General features: G+C 47.6%; 1 protein-coding gene across 1 annotated transcript in view; it reads left to right on the forward strand.

Moving 5' to 3' along the window:
- The window catches only part of GRIN2B (glutamate ionotropic receptor NMDA type subunit 2B), a 396,105-nt gene that overhangs the window by 42,577 nt on the left and 333,054 nt on the right, over nucleotides 1-20,474 (forward strand). Inside the window, exon 3 of the mRNA XM_069231240.1 lies at nucleotides 18,791-19,207. Within this exon, the coding sequence (XP_069087341.1) occupies nucleotides 18,809-19,207 (399 nt within the window). The 5' untranslated portion in view covers nucleotides 18,791-18,808. The remainder of the gene's footprint in view (nucleotides 1-18,790; nucleotides 19,208-20,474) is intronic.

The following is a 20,474-nucleotide window of genomic DNA, read 5'->3' on the forward strand; positions in this document are numbered from 1 at the left end:
TAGTATAACCGAATGCCTATAATAAAGAGTCTTCCGTTGTTACTAGCACACCATCTGAGAAAAGTAAAAGAGGACCAGAGGAAGATTCAAAGGCATAGCCTACTTGTCAGCCTCACAACGCTGCACTACGCCTCTTATCCCATCCTAGCGCTACCTGGCAATCTCACCGCCATCTTAATGTGTACCCAACATGATATGAAGTCATCTGGTCAGCATAATACACCCTCAGAAAATTTCCCCAAAATAAAGAAGCTGTCTTGCAGTCTTATCACTAACCACAAATCTTTCTGAGAAGGACCCACAAAAAGCGATACAAAACCTTAAGACTACTTCTCCTCTCCTGTGCCCATCGCCAACATGTCCACCGTGCCTAAGGTAACTGATAGGTCAGCTGTCTGGAGTCTCTAATAACTCACCCATGGTCTCTAGGAGCCCATCTGTTCCAGATTCTGAGCTGAAGTTGGGATAATGTTTGGCTGTCCTGTGCACCAGATGACACCCAGGAGATCATTGATGGAGACCAGATCTCTATGCTACCTTGGGCCCCACTCACCCCCTTGCTCTCCTGAGGCTAGTGTGTCACCGATGTCTAGCAGTTTGTCCTGCTTCTGCCTAGGAGTATCTAAATGCGGGCCCACCTCTTCAGACAGGATAGTTAAATGGAGGCGACCCCATCCCACATCCTCTTGACATTTACCTATTACCAATCCTAGTCATTATCTGTCCTTCTCAGAATAAACCTTTTACCACACGCCCATCACACCAAGTATATTTTTTCAAGTGAAAATCTGGCCGCCACCACCCAACAACCGCAAAGAACGGCATTGTGGGAGCTCAAACTTTGCTCAAAGAAACCTCGGATGGTATGCTTGGTGCCTCATTCATGGCAGTGGCACAGAGAACACCTTTTATCTGTGCCAAGGTCTCCTTAAAGACAGTAACCATAGGCCACACAGCCTTTGTTGGTACCATCGAACCAATGTCCGTATATGTACTCCTGTCCACCACTCTACCTCCCCAACACACACAAGCTCACAGTCCCTCCAGTTCCCAACCCAAACAAAGGCCACCGTCACCACGTTGTGCCTTGAACACACTTCTAACATTTCTTCACACGCGCACCTCGCAAACCTTGCCCTGGTGGCAAACCTTGCAAAGCAATATTTGAAATACTGTTGCCCTGGGGCAGGGCGGCAGGTTTCATGCTGTGGCTTTAGTACAGCTCCAGTAAGAGGGACCGGCCACACGGGTGTGTACTTAGCTATGTACAGGTTCGTTCTACGGTTCCGGAAAAAAGGTGACCACCTAACTCTGAACCGTGTCCCGCTCTGGGCTTTTGTGTATCTTGATTTCACCTTTCAGCCAGCGAGTTATACCAGTGGTGGGGAGTCGTGGCAGGCAAAATTAGATATAACATCGATGTGAGAGCGGGGTGTTGAATACTGTAAGACTCTCATGTCATGTGGTATTTTCCTTGAAACTCTCAAGGTGCCATCTACACAGAGGGGGGATGTGGATTAGCAAGCGATGGTCTTTCATTGAGACAGGGGGGCGACTGAAAGAAAGACTGTCTTTTTAAGTGTGCCACAAAGAATACACCCTCACCCCCACCCCAAGAAATGCCGAAACTTCAGCCTCCCCTGTTTCTGGGCACTGTTGGTTTAGCTGACATTTTCACGACAGGCGGACAGGCGTAACCTTGGCTCCTGGTGCCAAGGGAGTCGAAGAATGGCACATGCGTGATCATAACCCAGTCTTTCTCCTTACGCTTCCCCAAAGAGCGATGCCCCTTTCCGCTGACTGTGCGACGCTGCCAGGCAGCCGAGCTGCTCTGCCAAAGCGATATCAAGTATTTAGCGCCTCGACGGCGGTGACTGGCCGCTGGGGTCCCCGGACTCCTTTCCCCCAACTGCTCCTCCATGCATGCCAGGCCCCGGAACGGTGGCAGGACTCAGATATTACACCCATTTTCACATTTCTCTGCCCCCTGTTCCCTGGCTACCAGCCCGGCTTGATTAGTATTCGGCAGAGAGCAGAGGGCGGGGTTCCGCCGGGAGGGAAGCTGGGATCCGCGCAAGGAGTGGGGGAGGGGGCTCTTCATCACAGTAAGTGGTAGTCCTCCGACTCCAGAGATGAGCCTCTTCATCACAGCGAGTGGTGGTTCTGCGACCCAAGAGGAGAGGATGAGAGGCCGCTGGACTTGGGCACCGCGCTACTAGAGCCACTTGTATTCATTTCAGCAGGCACATGCGGGCACCGTCTCCCCATCCACCCCTCCAACACTCCTTTCTCAGCATCCATGTCTTCCTCAGTGTGCCCTACCCACAGTGTCTTCCGTCTCCTGGCGGCCCTACCGTGAGGGACATTTGAATTCTGCCATTCTACGGTTCCGCCCTTTTCTGCCAAACTATGGATTTGCCGCATTTGCAACATAGTCCATCATCCGCTGGGCGCACAGCAGATTTTAACAAAAAGCTTACTATCAAAAGTTACCAAAACGTAAACGTGTTGCCGCTCAGTGGAAGGCGTTCACACACTTGAGCGCTCGCGCTTCCGCTCCTTATTGCTGTATTTGATAGAGGTGGGGGTGAGCCAACACATCAACAGCGAGAGCCAACCCAGAATCGAGCCAAAGGCTGGCGTGGCTCTTGGAACAGGTGCACGAGCCGAGCCGAGCCCTGAACATATGTACTATTTAAAACATACAACAAACATCATGTAAAATATGGTAGTGTCTTTAGAATTCAAAACAGTGTATTTCTTGTGACACCAATACATCACATTATAACACTGCACTGAGAAGTACTTAATAAAGTGGTAGTTTTTGAACATGAATTTAGGACTATTTCTGTCCACCTCCTCATACTGGCAACAGCTCTATTAATGAACTAAGAGGCAAGACCGTTGTCATGTGAACCCTGTATGTGGCAGAGATCATTATTGAACAACATTGTAGTTTATTAAATCAAACACAATAGGTTTTTGTACAGTTGGTATTCTGAACTAGCATGATTGAAAGTGCTTTTATGAGCGATTATGAAAAAAGTAGTGTTGGTGAAATAAAATAAAATATTCGGTTAAGATCACACAATCTGAGCTTGAATTTATCGAAGCTTTCTGGCTTCACTTTAAAAAAAAATTGAAAGTCCAATTGGGTTCCTACGTGTAGGAGGCTGGACTGGCTTGTAGTGAGTACCAAGGGGTACTTGCACCTTGCACCAGGCCCAGTTATCCCTTATTAGTGTATAGGGTGTCTAGCAGCTTAGGCTGATGGATAATGGTAGCTTAGCAGAGCAGCTTAGGCTGAACTAGGAGACGTGTGAAGCTACTACAGTACCACCTAGTGTCATATGCACAATATCATAAGAAAACACAATACACAGTTATACTAAAAATAAAGGTACTTTATTTTTATGACAATATGCCAAAGTATCTTAGAGTGTACCCTCAGTGCGAGGATAGGAAATATACACAAGATATATATACACAATAGCAAAAATATGCAGTATAGTCTTAGAAAACAGTGCAAACAATGTATAGTTACAATAGGATGCAAAGGGGAAACATAGGAATAGGGGCAACACAAACCATATACTCCAAAAGTGGAATGCGAACCACGAATGGACCCCAAACCTATGTGACCTTGAAGAGGGTCGCTGGGACTATTACAAAATAGTGAGAGTTAGAAAAATAACCCTCCCCAAGACCCTGTAAAGTGAGTGCAAAGTGCACTAAAGTTCCCCTAAGGACAAAGAAGTCGTGTTAGAGGAATAATGCAGGAAAGACACAAACCAGCAATGCAACAACTGTGGATTTCCAATCTAGGGTACCTGTGGAACAAGGGGACCAAGTCCAAAAGTCACAAGCAAGTCGGAGATGGGCAAATGCCCAGGAAATGCCAGCTGCGGGTGCAAAGAAGCTTCTACTGGACAGAAGAAGCTGGGGTTTCTGCAGGAACGAAAAGGGCTAGAGACTTCCCCTTTGGTGGACGGATCCCTCTCGCCTTGGAGAGTCGTGCAGAAGTGTTTTCCCGCCGAAAGGACGCCAACAAGCCTTGCTAGTCGCAAATCGTGCGTTTGGCGTTTTTGGACGCTGCTGGGGCCCAGGAGGGACCAGGAGGTCGCAAATTGGACCTGAAGAGAGAGGGGACGTCGAGCAAGACAAAGAGCCCTCACTGAAGCAGGTAGCACCCGGAGAAGTGCCAGAAACAGGCACTACGAGGATGCGTGAAACGGTGCTCGCCGAAGTTGCACAAAGGAGTCCCACGTCGCCGGAGACCAACTTAGAAAGTCGTGCAATGCAGGTTAGAGTGCCGTGGACCCAGGCTTGGCTGTGCACAAAGGATTTCCGCCGGAAGTGCACAGGGGCCGGAGTAGCTGCAAAGTTGCGGTTCCCAGCAATGCAGCCCAGCGAGGTGAGGCAAGGACTTACCCCCACCAAACTTGGACTGAAGAGTCACTGGACCGTGGGGGTCACTTGGACAGAGTCGCTGGATTCGAGGGACCTCGCTCGTCGTGCTGAGAGGAGACCCAAGGGACCGGTAATGCAGCTTTTTGGGGCCTGCGGTTGCAGGGGGAAGATTCCGTCGACCCACGGGAGATTTCTTCGGAGCTTCTGGTGCAGAGAGGAGGCAGACTACCCCCACAGCATGCACAAGCAGGAAAACAGTCGAGAAGGCGGCAGGATCAGCGTTACAGAGTTGCAGTAGTCGTCTTTGCTACTATGTTGCAGGTTTGCAGGCTTCCAGCGCGGTCAGCAGTCGATTCCTTATCAGAAGGTGAAGAGAGAGATGCAGAGGAACTCGGCTGAGCTCATGCATTCGTTATCTGAAGTTTCCCCAGAGACAGAGACCCTAAATAGCCAGAAAAGAGGGTTTGGCTACCTAGGAGAGAGGATAGGCTACTAACACCTGAAGGAGCCTATCAGCAGGAGTCTCTGACGTCACCTGGTGGCACTGGCCACTCAGAGCAGTCCAGTGTGCCAGCAGCACCTCTGTTTCCAAGATGGCAGAGGTCTGGAGCACACTGGAGGAGCTCTGGACACCTCCCAGGGGAGGTGCAGGTCAGGGGAGTGGTCACTCCCCTTTCCTTTGTCTAGTTTCGCGCCAGAGCAGGGCTAAGGGGTCCCCTGAACCGGTGTAGACTGGCTTATGCAGAATTGGGCACATCTGTGCCCAACAAAGCATTTCCAGAGGCTGGGGGAGGCTACTCCTCCCCTGCCTTCACACCATTTTCCAAAGGGAGAGGGTGTCACACCCTCTCTCAGAGGAAGTTCTTTGTTCTGCCATCCTGGGCCAGGCCTGGCTGGACCCCAGGAGGGCAGCTGCCTGTCTGAGGGGTTGGCAGCAGCAGCAGCTGCAGTGAAACCCCAGGAAGGGCAGTTTGGCAGTACCAGGGTCTGTGCTACAGACCACTGGGATCATGGGATTGTGCCAACTATGCCAGGATGGCATAGAGGAGGCAATTCCATGATCATAGACATGTTACATGGCCATATTCGGAGTTACCATGGTGAAGCTACATATAGGTAGTGACCTATATGTAGTGCACGCGTGTAATGGTGTCCCCGCACTCACAAAGTTCAGGGAATTGGCTCTGAACAATGTGGGGGCACCTTGGCTAGTGCCAGGGTGCCCTCACACTAAGTAACTTTTCACCTAACCTTTACCAGGTAAAGGTTAGACATATAGGTGACTTATAAGTTACTTAAGTGCAGTGTAAAATGGCTGTGAAATAACGTGGACATTATTTCACTCAGGCTGCAGTGGCAGGCCTGTGTAAGAATTGTCAGAGCTCCCTATGGGTGGCAAAAGAAATGCTGCAGCCCATAGGGATCTCCTGGAACCCCAATACCCTGGGTACCTCAGTACCATATACTAGGGAATTATAAGGGTGTTCCAGTAAGCCAATGTAAATTGGTAAACATGGTCACTAGCCTGTCAGTGACAATTTGGAAAGAAATGAGAGAGCATAACCACTGAGGTTCTGATTAGCAGAGCCTCAGTGAGACAGTTAGTCACTACACAGGTAACACATTCAGGCACACTTATGAGCACTGGGGCCATGGGTTACCAGGGTCCCAGTGACACATACAACTAAAACAACATATATACAGTGAAAAATGGGGGTAACATGCCAGGCAAGATGGTACTTTCCTACACAACCCCCCCCCCCCCCAAACGAAGGACAATAAGACTAGCCATGACCTGATGAGTCTTCATTGTCTAAGTGGAAATATCTGGAGAGTCCATCTGCATTGGAGTGGCTACTCCCAGGTCTATGTTCCACTGTATAGTCCATTCCCTGTAGGGATATGGACCACCTCAACAATTTAGGATTTTCACCTTTCATTTGTTTTAGCCAAAGTAGAGGTTTGTGGTCTGTCTGAACAATGAAGTGAGTGCCAAACAGGTATGGCCTCAACTTCTTCAGTGCCCAGACCACAGCAAAGGCCTCCCTCTCTATGGCAGACCAACGCTTTTCTCTAGGGGTCAACCTCCTACTAATAAAAGCAACAGGTTGATCCTGGCCCTCAGAATTAAGTTGTGATAGGACTGCCCCTACTCCTAATTCAGATGCATCAGTTTGGACATAGAATTTTTTAGAGTAACAAGGGCTTTTCAGGACAGGTGCAGAGCACATGGCCTGCTTCAGCTCCTCAAAAGCTTTCTGACAGTTTGCTGTCCATAATACCTTTTTAGGCATTTTCTTGGATGTGAGGTCATTAAGAGGGGCTGCAATGGAGCCATAGTTCTTAATGAACCTCCTGTAATACCCAGTGAGGCCTAGGAAGGCTCTCACCTGAGTCTGAGTGGTAGGGGGAACCCAATCAATAATTGTTTGGATTTTCCCCTGAAGTGGTGCAATCTGTTCCCCACCAACAAGGTGTCCCAGATAAACCACCTTACCCTGCCCTATCTGGCACTTTGAAGCCTTGATAGTGAGGCCTGCCTTTTGCAGGGCCTCCAAAACTTTCCATAGGTGGACCAGGTGATCATCCCAGCTGGAGCTAAAGACAGCTATATCGTCCAAATATGCTGCACTGAAAGCTTCCAGCCCTTGCAGGACTGTGTTCACCAACCTCTGAAAAGTGGCAGGTGCATTTTTCAAACCAAAAGGCATTACAGTAAACTGGTAATGTCCTCCAATGGTAGAAAATGCAGTCTTAGGTTTAGCATCTTCTGATAATTTGATCTGCCAATACCCTGCAGTCAAATCAAAAGTGCTTAGATACTTGGCAGATGCCAGTGTATCTATGAGCTCATCTGCCCTGGGTATAGGGTGAGCATCAGTTTTGGTTACCAAGTTGAGACCTCTATAGTCTACACAAAACCGCATTTCCTTCTTTCCATCTTTGGAATGGGGTTTTGGTACCAGTACCACAGGAGAAGCCCATGGACTGTCAGAGTGCTCAACCACTCCTAGTTCTAACATTTTCTGGACCTCTTGCTTTATGCAGTCCTTGACATGGTCAGGCTGCCTATAGATTTTACTTTTGACAGGTAAACTGTCTCCAGTATCTATAGTGTGCTCACACCAAGAAGTGGTACCTGGCACAGTAGAGAAGAGTTCAGAGAATTGATCTAGGAGATTTATGAAATTATCTTTCTGCTCAGCAGTAAGACAATCAGCCAAAACTACACCTTCCACAAGAGCATCCTGTTCTGTGGAAGAGAAGAGATCAGGTAGAGGATCACTGTCTTCTTCCTGTCCCTCATCAGTTGCCATGAGCAGGGTGAGATCAGCCCTGTCATAGTAGGGTTTCAGGCGGTTGACATGGAGCACCCTAAGGGGACTCCTGGCAGTGCCTAAGTCAACTAAATAGGTGACTTCTCCCTTCTTTTCAACAATTGTGTGGGGACCACTCCATTTATCTTGGAGTGCTCTTGGGGCCACAGGCTCCAAGACCCACACTTTCTGCCCTGGTTGGTACTGAACCAAAACAGCCTTCTGATCATGCCATTGCTTCTGGAGCTCTTGGCTGGCCTGAAGGTTTTTACTGCCCTTTTTCATGTACTCAGCAATCCTTGATCTGAGGCCAAGTACATAATCCACAATATCCTGCTTAGGAGCTTTTAAAGGTTGTTCCCAACCCTCCTTTACAAGTGTGAGTGGACCCCTAACAGGGTGTCCAAAAAGAAGTTCAAAGGGGCTGAAGCCCACTCCTTTCTGGGGTACCTCCCTGTAGGCAAAAAGGAGGCATGGTAGAAGGATATCCCATCTCCTGCGGAGTTTTTCAGGGAGACCCATAATCATGCCTTTGAGAGTTTTATTAAATCTCTCCACCAGTCCATTTGTTTGTGGATGATAGGGTGTTGTGAACTTGTACGTTACACCACACTCCTTCCACATGGCTTTTAAGTATGCAGACATGAAATTGTTTCCCCTGTCTGATACCACTTCCTTTGGGAAGCCCACCCTGGAAAATATTCCCAGGAGGGCCTTTGCCACTGCAGGTGCTGTAGTGGTCCTTAAAGGAATAGCTTCAGGATATCTTGTGGCATGGTCCACTACCACTAAGATAAACCTATTGCCTGAAGCAGTAGGAGGGTCAAGGGGGCCAACTATGTCAACCCCTACCCTTTCAAAGGGAACCCCAACCACAGGCAGTGGGATAAGGGGTGCCTTTGGGGTGCCACCTGTCTTGCCACTGGCTTGACAGGTTTCACAGGACTTACAAAATTCCTTTGTGTCCTCAGACATCCTAGGCCAATGAAACAGGGGAACAAGCCTGTCCCAAGTTTTCATTTGTCCTAGATGCCCAGCTAAGGGAATGTCATGTGCCAGTGTTAGGAGGAACTTTCTGTACTCCTGAGGAATCACTAATCTCCTGGCAGCTCCAGGTTTAGGATCCCTATGCTCAGTGTACAAGAGGTTGTCCTCCCAGTAAACTCTGTGAGAGTCACTGACATCCCCATTAGCCTGTTTGACAGCTTGCTGTCTGAGACCCTCTAATGTGGGACAGGTTTGCTGTGCCACACTCAGCTCCTCTCTGGCAGGCCCCCCTTCACCCAAAAGCTCAGCAGTGTCTGCTTCCAGCTCCTCTGGTGCAGGTTCTGCACAGGGAGGGAATTCTTCTTCCTCAGAAGTTGAATCCACTGTAGAGGGAGGGATAGTAGGAAGTGGTTTGCTTCTACTAGCCCTAGCTTTAGGGAGCACTTGGTCCATTGTTCCAGGATCCAAGCTTCCCTGTCCTTTTTGCTTTTTGGCCTGAGCCCTTGTCAAAGCAAAAATATGCCCTGGGATGCCCAGCATTGCTGCATGGGCCTCCAACTCCACATCTGACCAAGCTGATGTCTCCAAATCATTTCCTAGTAGACAGTCTACAGGTAAATCTGTGGCTACCACAACTTTCTTTGGACCAGTAACCCCCCCCCCAGTTGAGATTAACAACAGCCATGGGGTGGCTAAGTGTGTTGTTGTGAGCATCGGTTACTTGGTACTGGTGACCAAGTAGGTGTTGTTCAGGGTGGACCAGTTTCTCTATGACCATAGTCACACTGGCACCAGTGTCCCTGTAGGCCTGAACCTCAACACCATTTATTAGGGGTAGCTGCTTGTACTTATCCATATTAAGGGGACAAGCAACTAAGGTGGCTAAATCAATAGCCCCCTCAGAGACTAACACAGCCTCTGTGGCCTCCCTAACAAGGCCAACCCCAACTAAATTACCAAAAGTGAGCCCAGCTACTCCCTTGGATTGGCTATTAGTAGGTTTGCTCCCACCACCACTGCTATTAGTAGGGACACTAGGTGTAGCAGTAGGGGTTGTAGTGGTAGGAGCAGTGGTGCCTTTCTTTGGACAACTGGGATCTGTTGTCCAATGGCCTTTTATTTTACATAAATAGCACCATGGTTTCTTTTCCTTGTTCTGATTAAAGGAGGATTTGGACCCACCACCCCCACCAGAGTGTTTTTGTGGGCCTGATGAAGACTCATTTTTAGATTTGTCCCCACCCTTGTCTGAAGACTTACCATCCTTCTTTTTGTTGCCATCTTTGTCACCCCCTGTATGAACTTTTCTGTTCACTCTTGTTCTGACCCATTTGTCTGCCTTCTTTCCCAATTCTTGGGGAGAGGTCAGATCAGAGTCCACCAAGTACTGGTGCAACAAATCAGACACACAATTATTAAGAATATGCTCTCTCAGGATTAAGTTATACAGGCTGTCATAATCAGTAACTTTACTGCCATGTAACCACCCCTCCAAGGCCTTCACTGAATGGTCAATGAAATCAACCCAGTCTTGTGAAGACTCCTTTTTGGTCTCTCTGAACTTTATCCTGTACTGTTCAGTGGTTAAGCCATAACCATCCAGGAGTGCATTCTTAAGAACTTGGAAATTATTAGCATCATTTTCTTTCACAGTAAGGAGCCTATCCCTACCTTTTCCACTAAATGATAGCCATAGGATAGCAGCCCACTGCCTTTGAGGGACATCCTGTACAACACAGGCCCTCTCAAGTGCAGCAAACCACTTGTTAATGTCATCCCCCTCCTTATAAGGGGGAACTATCTTGTGCAGATTCCTGGAATCATGCTCTTTTGCAGGATGACTATGGGGAATACTGCTGCTGCCACCATGGGTATCTAAACCCAACTTCTGTCTTTCCTTCTCTAATTCAAAAGACTGTCTATCCAAATCCAGCTGTTGCTTTTTAAGCTTCAGTCTGGTTTGTTCCACCCTCAACTTATTGAGTTCCCTCTCTAACATTCTGTCATCAAGGTTGGTGGGAGGGACATTCTTAGATACAGAGGTGTGATGAGAATGAACAGAAGGAGACCTGTCCCTTACAGAAGCCACCCTAACAGCTTGATTAACAGAAACATTACTACCAGTATGGTGAGAATAAATGCTTTTGCTATGATGTGAGACAACACTATTTGTATGGTGTGGCTCATCATCATTACCAACTATGCTAGACTGTCTAGTAATGGGCAGGCTAGGAAGTTTCTTTCCTGAATCTTTTCCTGGGGGAGTCCCTGAATCAGATTGAGAACTATTAGGTACTTTTTCAACAGATGAGGCACCTATGGCCTTGTCCTGTTCTCTAAGCATGTTAAGTAACAGTTCCAAGGAAGGATTCTTCCCTACACTCAAACCTCTCTCTATACAGAGACTCCTTGCTCTTTTCCAGCTAAGGTTGTCATATGCAAGTTTGGACAGATCAACATTTTGACCTGTGCCAGACATTTTTAGAGAAAGTTAAAGTGATAGTAAAAGAAAAAAAAAAATTGTCAGAGCTTTTAGAAAGACAGAGAAAAAACTTTTAAAACTTTTTAGAACTTTTTAGAAAGTTAGAAGTACTTTTCAGCACTTAGAAAAGAGTGAAAAGAGGAAATGCAAAACTTTTTGGCTATGTGTATATACACTGACCTTGTTTTGTATATTTTTCTCTTATGAAAAGTACAATGACAAGAGTGGTAAGTAGTCTCAAAGCACTTATCCCACCGCTGCACAACCAATGTAGGAGGCTGGACTGGCTTGTAGTGAGTACCAAGGGGTACTTGCACCTTGCACCAGGCCCAGTTATCCCTTATTAGTGTATAGGGTGTCTAGCAGCTTAGGCTGATAGATAATGGTAGCTTAGCAGAGCAGCTTAGGCTGAACTAGGAGACGTGTGAAGCTACTACAGTACCACCTAGTGTCATATGCACAATATCATAAGAAAACACAATACACAGTTATACTAAAAATAAAGGTACTTTATTTTTATGACAATATGCCAAAGTATCTTAGAGTGTACCCTCAGTGCGAGGATAGGAAATATACACAAGATATATATACACAATAGCAAAAATATGCAGTATAGTCTTAGAAAACAGTGCAAACAATGTATAGTTACAATAGGATGCAATGGGGAAACATAGGAATAGGGGCAACACAAACCATATACTCCAAAAGTGGAATGCGAACCACAAATGGACCCCAAACCTATGTGACCTTGTAGAGGGTCGCTGGGACTATTAGAAAATAGTGAGAGTTAGAAAAATAACCCTCCCCAAGACCCTGTAAAGTGAGTGCAAAGTGCACTAAAGTTCCCCTAAGGACAAAGAAGTCGTGTTAGAGGAATAATGCAGGAAAGACACAAACCAGCAATGCAACAACTGTGGATTTCCAATCTAGGGTACCTGTGGAACAAGGGGACCAAGTCCAAAAGTCACAAGCAAGTCGGAGATGGGCAAATGCCCAGGAAATGCCAGCTGCGGGTGCAAAGAAGCTTCTACTGGACAGAAGAAGCTGGGGTTTCTGCAGGAACGAAAAGGGCTAGAGACTTCCCCTTTGGTGGACGGATCCCTCTCGCCTTGGAGAGTCGTGCAGAAGTGTTTTCCCGCCGAAAGGACGCCAACAAGCCTTGCTAGTCGCAAATCGTGCGTTTGGCGTTTTTGGACGCTGCTGGGGCCCAGGAGGGACCAGGAGGTCGCAAATTGGACCTGAAGAGAGAGGGGACGTCGAGCAAGACAAAGAGCCCTCACTGAAGCAGGTAGCACCCGGAGAAGTGCCAGAAACAGGCACTACGAGGATGCGTGAAACGGTGCTCGCCGAAGTTGCACAAAGGAGTCCCACGTCGCCGGAGACCAACTTAGAAAGTCGTGCAATGCAGGTTAAAGTGCCGTGGACCCAGGCTTGGCTGTGCACAAAGGATTTCCGCCGGAAGTGCACAGGGGCCGGAGTAGCTGCAAAGTTGCGGTTCCCAGCAATGCAGCCCAGCGAGGTGAGGCAAGGACTTACCTCCACCAAACTTGGACTGAAGAGTCACTGGACCGTGTGGGTCACTTGGACAGAGTCGCTGGATTCGAGGGACCTCGCTCGTCGTGCTGAGAGGAGACCCAAGGGACCGGTAATGCAGCTTTTTGGTGCCTGCGGTTGCAGGGGGAAGATTCCGTCGACCCACGGGAGATTTCTTCGGAGCTTCAGGTGCAGAGAGGAGGCAGACTACCCCCACAGCATGCACAAGCAGGAAAACAGTCGAGAAGGCGGCAGGATCAGCGTTACAGAGTTGCAGTAGTCGTCTTTGCTACTATGTTGCAGGTTTGCAGGCTTCCAGCGCGGTCAGCAGTCGATTCCTTATCAGAAGGTGAAGAGAGAGATGCAGAGGAACTCGGCTGAGCTCATGCATTCGTTATCTGAAGTTTCCCCAGAGACAGAGACCCTAAATAGCCAGAAAAGAGGGTTTGGCTACCTAGGAGAGAGGATAGGCTACTAACACCTGAAGGAGCCTATCAGCAGGAGTCTCTGACGTCACCTGGTGGCACTGGCCACTCAGAGCAGTCCAGTGTGCCAGCAGCACCTCTGTTTCCAAGATGGCAGAGGTCTGGAGCACACTGGAGGAGCTCTGGACACCTCCCAGGGGAGGTGCAGGTCAGGGGAGTGGTCACTCACCTTTCCTTTGTCTAGTTTCGCGCCAGAGCAGGGCTAAGGGGTCCCCTGAACCGGTGTAGACTGGCTTATGCAGAATTGGGCACATCTGTTCCCAACAAAGCATTTCCAGAGGCTGGGGGAGGCTACTCCTCCCCTGCCTTCACACCATTTTCCAAAGGGAGAGGGTGTCACACCCTCTCTCAGAGGAAGTTCTTTGTTCTGCCATCCTGGGCCAGGCCTGGCTGGACCCCAGGAGGGCAGCTGCCTGTCTGAGGGGTTGGCAGCAGCAGCAGCTGCAGTGAAACCCCAGGAAGGGCAGTTTGGCAGTACCAGGGTCTGTGCTACAGACCACTGGGATCATGGGATTGTGCCAACTATGCCAGGATGGCATAGAGGAGGCAATTCCATGATCATAGACATGTTACATGGCCATATTCGGAGTTACCATGGTGAAGCTACATATAGGTAGTGACCTATATGTAGTGCACGCGTGTAATGGTGTCCCCGCACTCACAAAGTTCAGGGAATTGGCTCTGAACAATGTGGGGGCACCTTGGCTAGTGCCAGGGTGCCCTCACACTAAGTAACTTTGCACCTAACCTTTACCAGGTAAAGGTTAGACATATAGGTGACTTATAAGTTACTTAAGTGCAGTGTAAAATGGCTGTGAAATAACGTGGACGTTATTTCACTCAGGCTGCAGTGGCAGGCCTGTGTAAGAATTGTCAGAGCTCCCTATGGGTGGCAAAAGAAATGCTGCAGCCCATAGGGATCTCCTGGAACCCCAATACCCTGGGTACCTCAGTACCATATACTAGGGAATTATAAGGGTGTTCCAGTAAGCCAATGTAAATTGGTAAAAATGGTCACTAGCCTGTCAGTGACAATTTGGAAAGAAATGAGAGAGCATAACCACTGAGGTTCTGATTAGCAGAGCCTCAGTGAGACAGTTAGTCACTACACAGGTAACACATTCAGGCACACTTATGAGCACTGGGGCCCTGGGTTACCAGGGTCCCAGTGACACATACAACTAAAACAACATATATACAGTGAAAAATGGGGGTAACATGCCAGGCAAGATGGTACTTTCCTATAGAACGTGTTTCTTCTTTTTGTGTTAATGCTTTGCTTTTATCTCTTTGTGTATTTTACTGCAGTTTTTATATAGCACACATTTGACCTGAAAGTATTGGTACTTCTTTAATATGCACCAGTTACATGGCTGGAATTAGTGGGTGAGAGGGATGTAAGTAGAGAATTTCATGTCTTTAAATGAGATAATGATAGCAGAGTGACTCTGCGGAGACTACTCTCACCTGCTCAGACACTACTTGTCTGACCTTACTGAAAAGGAGCCAGAGAAGCTTGCTGTTCCAGCTGACAAGTGTTAGTTAACGGAGTGAGCAAGGGGCTACAGATGCATAGTTCAAAGCCTTAGATGGAGAATAGTTCCTAGCAGAAGGGTTCCTGATAAGAAAGGAAGGGCCAGAATGGTTCTGAGGCATCCCAAAAATGACTGAATCCTAAGAGAAGCTGTCTTCCTAGTCAAATCCTGTAAACGGAAGCAGGGGAAAGAGACTTCCTGCATGCCCAATGTGGTAACCTGTTTTGAGTGCCAGACAGAAGGGAATTACAAGAAGCATTCCAGGTAAGAGCCAAGTGACCACTGCTAGGTAGTATGTTATCAGTAGAGATGGGTACCAGTGAGGACCCAGTGGCTCTCAAACTAGTTACTACTGACATCTGGAACAGGGATCCAGATGATCTGATTCACCAAAGCACCATCAGGTTTGTTAGTGAGGTTGGTGTCAATTTGATGAAGGTTCGTGCCCTGTGGGATAGTGGTATCTACAGGACTATGGTTTAGAGGAAGTATCTCAAACTCACATAGATTCTACCTGGTACTATTGCAATGGCCTGTTATCCAACAGGTACAATGTGGAGTCAACAGCCAGATGGCCCTAGTCAATGCAGGGGTGAGAGAGAAACAGGATGCATGGTGCCTGCTGGGCAATGACTTGATTAAACCTGGTTTAGTGCCAGGGCCAGAGTTCTACATTACCTAGATGATGTCACCGGCAGCCTCAGGAGGAGGGTGGGTCACTGCTAGAGTGAAAGGACCAGGAGAGAGTACTGTAGTGCAGTCCAGGGCTCTGAGAAGACATTGACCATTGTGCCCATCACCACTACTCCACATGTGGAGCAGGATGAGGACCCAGAGGTGGACCATGTGATGGAGTCTGGGTTACTGACAAAGCTGCAGGAGTTGTTAACTGCTCGAGGACTCTCCGATGAAGAGCTCTGCCAGGCACAGAAAGGGTGTTCTACTCTTGTGGGTCCAAGTATGGTTGCCCAGGGCAAATTCCAACTAAGGTGGATGGGCTGCTACAGATTAAACCCATAGATTCAGAACCAGGAATTAGCATGAGGCTGTTTTTTCTGCAAGAACACAAGATGTTCCTGTTGTTGCTAGCCCATGGGATACCGTTAGCAGGGCAGCTGGCAATAAAGATGACCAAAGACATATTGGAACCTGTGTTCTACTGGTCAGGTACAGACTGAGATGCAGAGAGGCTTTGCAGTTCATGTCCCCATTGTCAAATGAGTTGCAAATCTTAAAGTAAAATTAGGGCACCTATAATCATGGTCAGTGTGCCGATTGAGAGGGTGGGCATAGATACATTTGGTCCCTTTGGCCCCACTCAGTATCCCCAACAAACACATTTTGGTTTCAGTGGATCATGCCACAAGATATGCCAAGCTTTACCTCAGAGGAAGCCCGATTGCCAAGGACTTTGAAATCTTCTCTGGGGTTGGATTTCTTGTGGTATCTGACCTAAGCACAACTTTAATAAACAACTGGTTTGGTGGCAGTGGTGGCGCAATAGTGTTGTGGGCCCATTGTAAGGGTTGGTAGCTTCTGTTTGGGCATCCTGTCTACAAACCACTGACTTTGGTCAGAAAGGGGTGGGAAGGTAACTCTGAGTCCTCAAGCCAGAATGTAGTGGCCTATGTTGTGGGCCTTAGGAAGCTAATGGCTCCACTGATGAACAAGGAGAAAAGTAAACTTCAGGTTAGGATGCCTAAAGAAGGAATGTTCTGACCAGAAGGTATGCCGATTAGGTACCAAGAGGAACAGAAGGTTTTGGTGCTCAAACCAATTTGTCATTGAGCTTTGGAGAAAAGTGGCGTGGCGCCTACAAATAAGTCAGAAAGAATTCTGATGTCAAGTACCTAGATAACGCATGTGGCATTTGGGAAGCCCAATGTGTGTTCCATGTGAACATGATAAAGCCTACATTGGAAGAGACTGCACTAATAGCATCTTAGCAATTTCAGAAGAGATCAAGTAGTAGAGTGAGCCGCTCTCAGACCTTGCACAGTAAATGGCCCCTGTTTAGACTCCTGAACAACAGATGAAGTGTAAGGAAGCATTTGGACGCTTTACCCACCTCTTCTAACTTACCATAGATACACTTTAGTCTGTGATAATGTCATAGACACTGTGGGGTTAGTTTGTCAATGAAAACCAAACTATACAGGATGCCAGTTTGAGTCCCGGAGTATACCAAGGTAGAATGGACCAAGATGTTGGATCTGGGAGTAATGAAGTGCTCCGGTAGACAATGGGATACCCAAGTGGAACTAATTCCTATGCAGGGGTCAATGGACCTGCAACTTCGCATAGACTATTGGGCCTTCAACACTGTCACAAAAATGTATGCCCATCCTATCCCCCGTGCTGACCAGCTGATGGACAGATTGTGTGCACCCAAGTATTTTAATACTTTTGTTCTGACTAGTGGCTGCATGCAGGTTGCACAGGCACCTGATGCCAAATAGAAGACTGCACATTCCACTCCTAGGGGCCTCCATCAGTTACAAGAAGAACCACAGGCTTGGTCTTCATGAACCACCATGAAGGGTAGAAAGCACCCAAAAGTCATCCCAAATGGGAATGAGGAAAGAAAGAGCACGTTTTGTGACTGCAAATGAGAATGTTTGGTAGAAGGGCGAATAGAACCACATTATCCCACTCCAGAGAAAATTCCCCTGAGATTCCCCTTAGGGAGCCAAGGGCCAATAACCCGTAGGCTATCTGTCCCTGGGTATATCGTTCACAAAGCCTTCTTATGATTATGTATAGTAACCGCATAGTGTGTTAGAATTAAAGTACTTTTCTTTTACTAACTGAAGTACTGTTTGGGCAATGATTTAAAATTTGTTATTTGATGTTTTATTGAATGGTGAGAATATAGCCCTACACGCCTTTCTGAGTAAAGATTGGACTACTGGACTTCACTACCCTGAGGGCCAGAGCTAAAAGTGTGTTAAGTGTTTAATTTTGGGTTCAATAGTAAGAGTAAGCTCTAAGGCACCAGGAGTAAAATGTTCTGAATGTCCAATTCACTTACACTTTATTGCCCTCAGACACCTGAAAAAAATTCCCATAACTGTACACGCCACAGCCCATACTGGACAGACCCATCAGCTAATATTGCGCCATTCCATCAGCCCGTATTGTCAGCCCACAGACAGTATTTCCAGCTCCCTCAGCCATGTACTGTGCAGCATCCTTCCAGTACTGTGCAGCCCACTCAGCAAGTATTGTGAACTACCCCGTCCGCCCTTTAGCAGACACTTCCATGAACCAGATTTGTGTGGCCCCATTAGCCAATACTGTGAATCTAATATCATGGGGAAGAAGCGAGTCAGAATAAAGAGTGTTAATCTGCAAGGTGGTGGAGAGGTATGAGCCAGAAGTGGGGGTCATGCTTGAAATAATTGAGGGTTCGTTTAGGGCAAGAGTAGTAGTTGATGTGGAACAGGACTGTGCGTTGACCTGGGACCTGATGTGGGAGGCAAGGTGGCGTGGGCATAGGACACAGGACAGTGGTAGGTGAGGGACAGGTATAGAGGCCGTTATGGGACAAAAGTAGAGAACCAATGTCCAGCAGAAGTGGGGGTCACTGATGGACAAGTGTGGGGGTCGATGCCTGGTAAATCTGATGGCCACAGTACAACAGCAATGTGAGTCAATGAGGGCGGAGAGTGGGGGTGACAGCATGAGACAGGACTAAGATCCATATTGGCGAGGGGTAGGGATGAGTGTGGGGTTACAGCTCGAGGTTGACATCCAACTGCAGAGTGGAGGTCCGAGGGTATGTCTATTGGCATCCGATAGAAGTGCAAGCTGATGTTAGACAGCAGTGGGTGGGCCAACTGTGCACAGCTTTGAATCCTTTTAAGGGTGGTGTCCTCAAGAACGAATGTTCTTTGTATATTCTCTGAGCCTTCTATATCTAGTTTAAATTCTTATTATTGATATTAGCAATACATGCTGCAATTTCTCACAGTATTGACTGTAGATGTCTTCATATTGTTTCACTTCTCCCTATTGCCTTTCTCTGTTTCCACTTTGCAGGAAGTTCAACAGCTGAAGATGAGGCCTGTGGGAGGTTGCTACCTCTTCAAAATCTGCCTGATCCTCCTGCTGGCCACCACTGGCGGCCACGGGCAGAAGCAAGCCACTATAGGCATCGCCGTCATCCTCGTGGGCACGTCAGACGAGGTAGCCATCAAGGATGCCCACGAGAAGGACGACTTTCACGACCTCCTGGTCGTGCCGCGGGTGGAGCTGGTCAAGATGAACGAGACGGACCCCAAAAGCATCATCACCCGCATCTGTGACCTCATGTCTGACAAGAAGATCCAGGGCGTGGTCTTCGGTGATGACACTGACCAGGAAGCCATTGCACAGATTCTGGACTTCATATCTGCCCAGACACTAACGCCCATCCTTGGCATCCATGGTGGCTCATCCATGATAATGGCCGACAAGGTAAGGGGGTTTGGAAGTGCAGTATGTATTGTCTATGGCAATTGATGTATCTAACAGGGATGTTGTCAAAGTTTAGGATGCTACTCAAAAGCCCCTAAATAATCTATCGGCCAAGCAATCGATTTACTAGAGGTGCTTTACTGTACGAAGCAGCCTAAACACAGTAACACAACAGAGGTGCCATGACTGCACAGATAGGACTATTCACAAAAGAAGTGTCCTCACTGTACAAACAGTGCCTTGCCCAGCATCTTGACAGAGGTTTCCTCGCTGACTAGTGACTGATATAACCCAATAGAGGTGTGTGTGCTGCAGAAAGAAGGCCATATCCAACTGCAGGGATGGATATAACCAACATCCCATCATAGGTACCTGCGTGGCATAGAGAAAGTCTTGCCCAACAATCCACCAGAAATGTCATTGTTGCGTAGGGAGGGCTATTCGCAAATGGAATGCCTTCGATTCAACGAGATGGTCATACCCAACACCCCAATAATGTTTTTCTCATTGCAAAAAGAGGGCAATGCATATTAGAAATGTTGAAATGGCAAAGCAATGGCCATACCTAGCAAAACAGCAAAGGCACAGTCATTGCATAACGAAGGCCATGTCCACCAGTGTTGATCACACAGCATCAAGAGTGCAACAATGGACAGCTGCATGCACATCATGTAGTGTAATTATATGTTGTGTAGTATTAATATATGTTGTAAGCTATATCACAGTAACCCGAAGAACTGCACCTCTGAACGAGACCCTGAGAGCACAGAGAGACGGTAGAAGAGAAATGAATTTGACACGTTGTCACAAAACAAATATCCGAATACCCATGTGTGTCTGTGTCTTAAAACTCGTCGACTTCTTCGTAGCCACTACAAATGGAACAACGTTATCAGACCATCATGTGCCAATTGTCATCTAGCTCACCTCCATCGTGATGTTTAGCATAAGTGCGCCTATTTTGTCTCAGAATGTGTTGTACTATAAAAATGAAGCATCTGGTTCTTAGCCCCCAAAATGGGCTCAGAGGTAGCATTAACCTTAGAACAGGAAGCAACTTTCTTAACTCCTAAACAGAGTGATATATACACTGGTATGCGTAACACACACGTATATATTTATGTAAAAACGTCAGCTGAAGGGACCCGATTGTTACTATACATAACCAAATACACTGATACCAGTGCAACCTTAACCCCACCCAGTGCACTCATGATTTCAAACATGGCATCTCCGATGAAATCTCAAATAGCATCATCACAAGGGC

The sequence above is a fragment of the Pleurodeles waltl genome, chromosome 4_2, assembly GCF_031143425.1.
Source record: "Pleurodeles waltl isolate 20211129_DDA chromosome 4_2, aPleWal1.hap1.20221129, whole genome shotgun sequence".
Lineage (NCBI taxonomy): Eukaryota > Metazoa > Chordata > Amphibia > Caudata > Salamandridae > Pleurodeles > Pleurodeles waltl.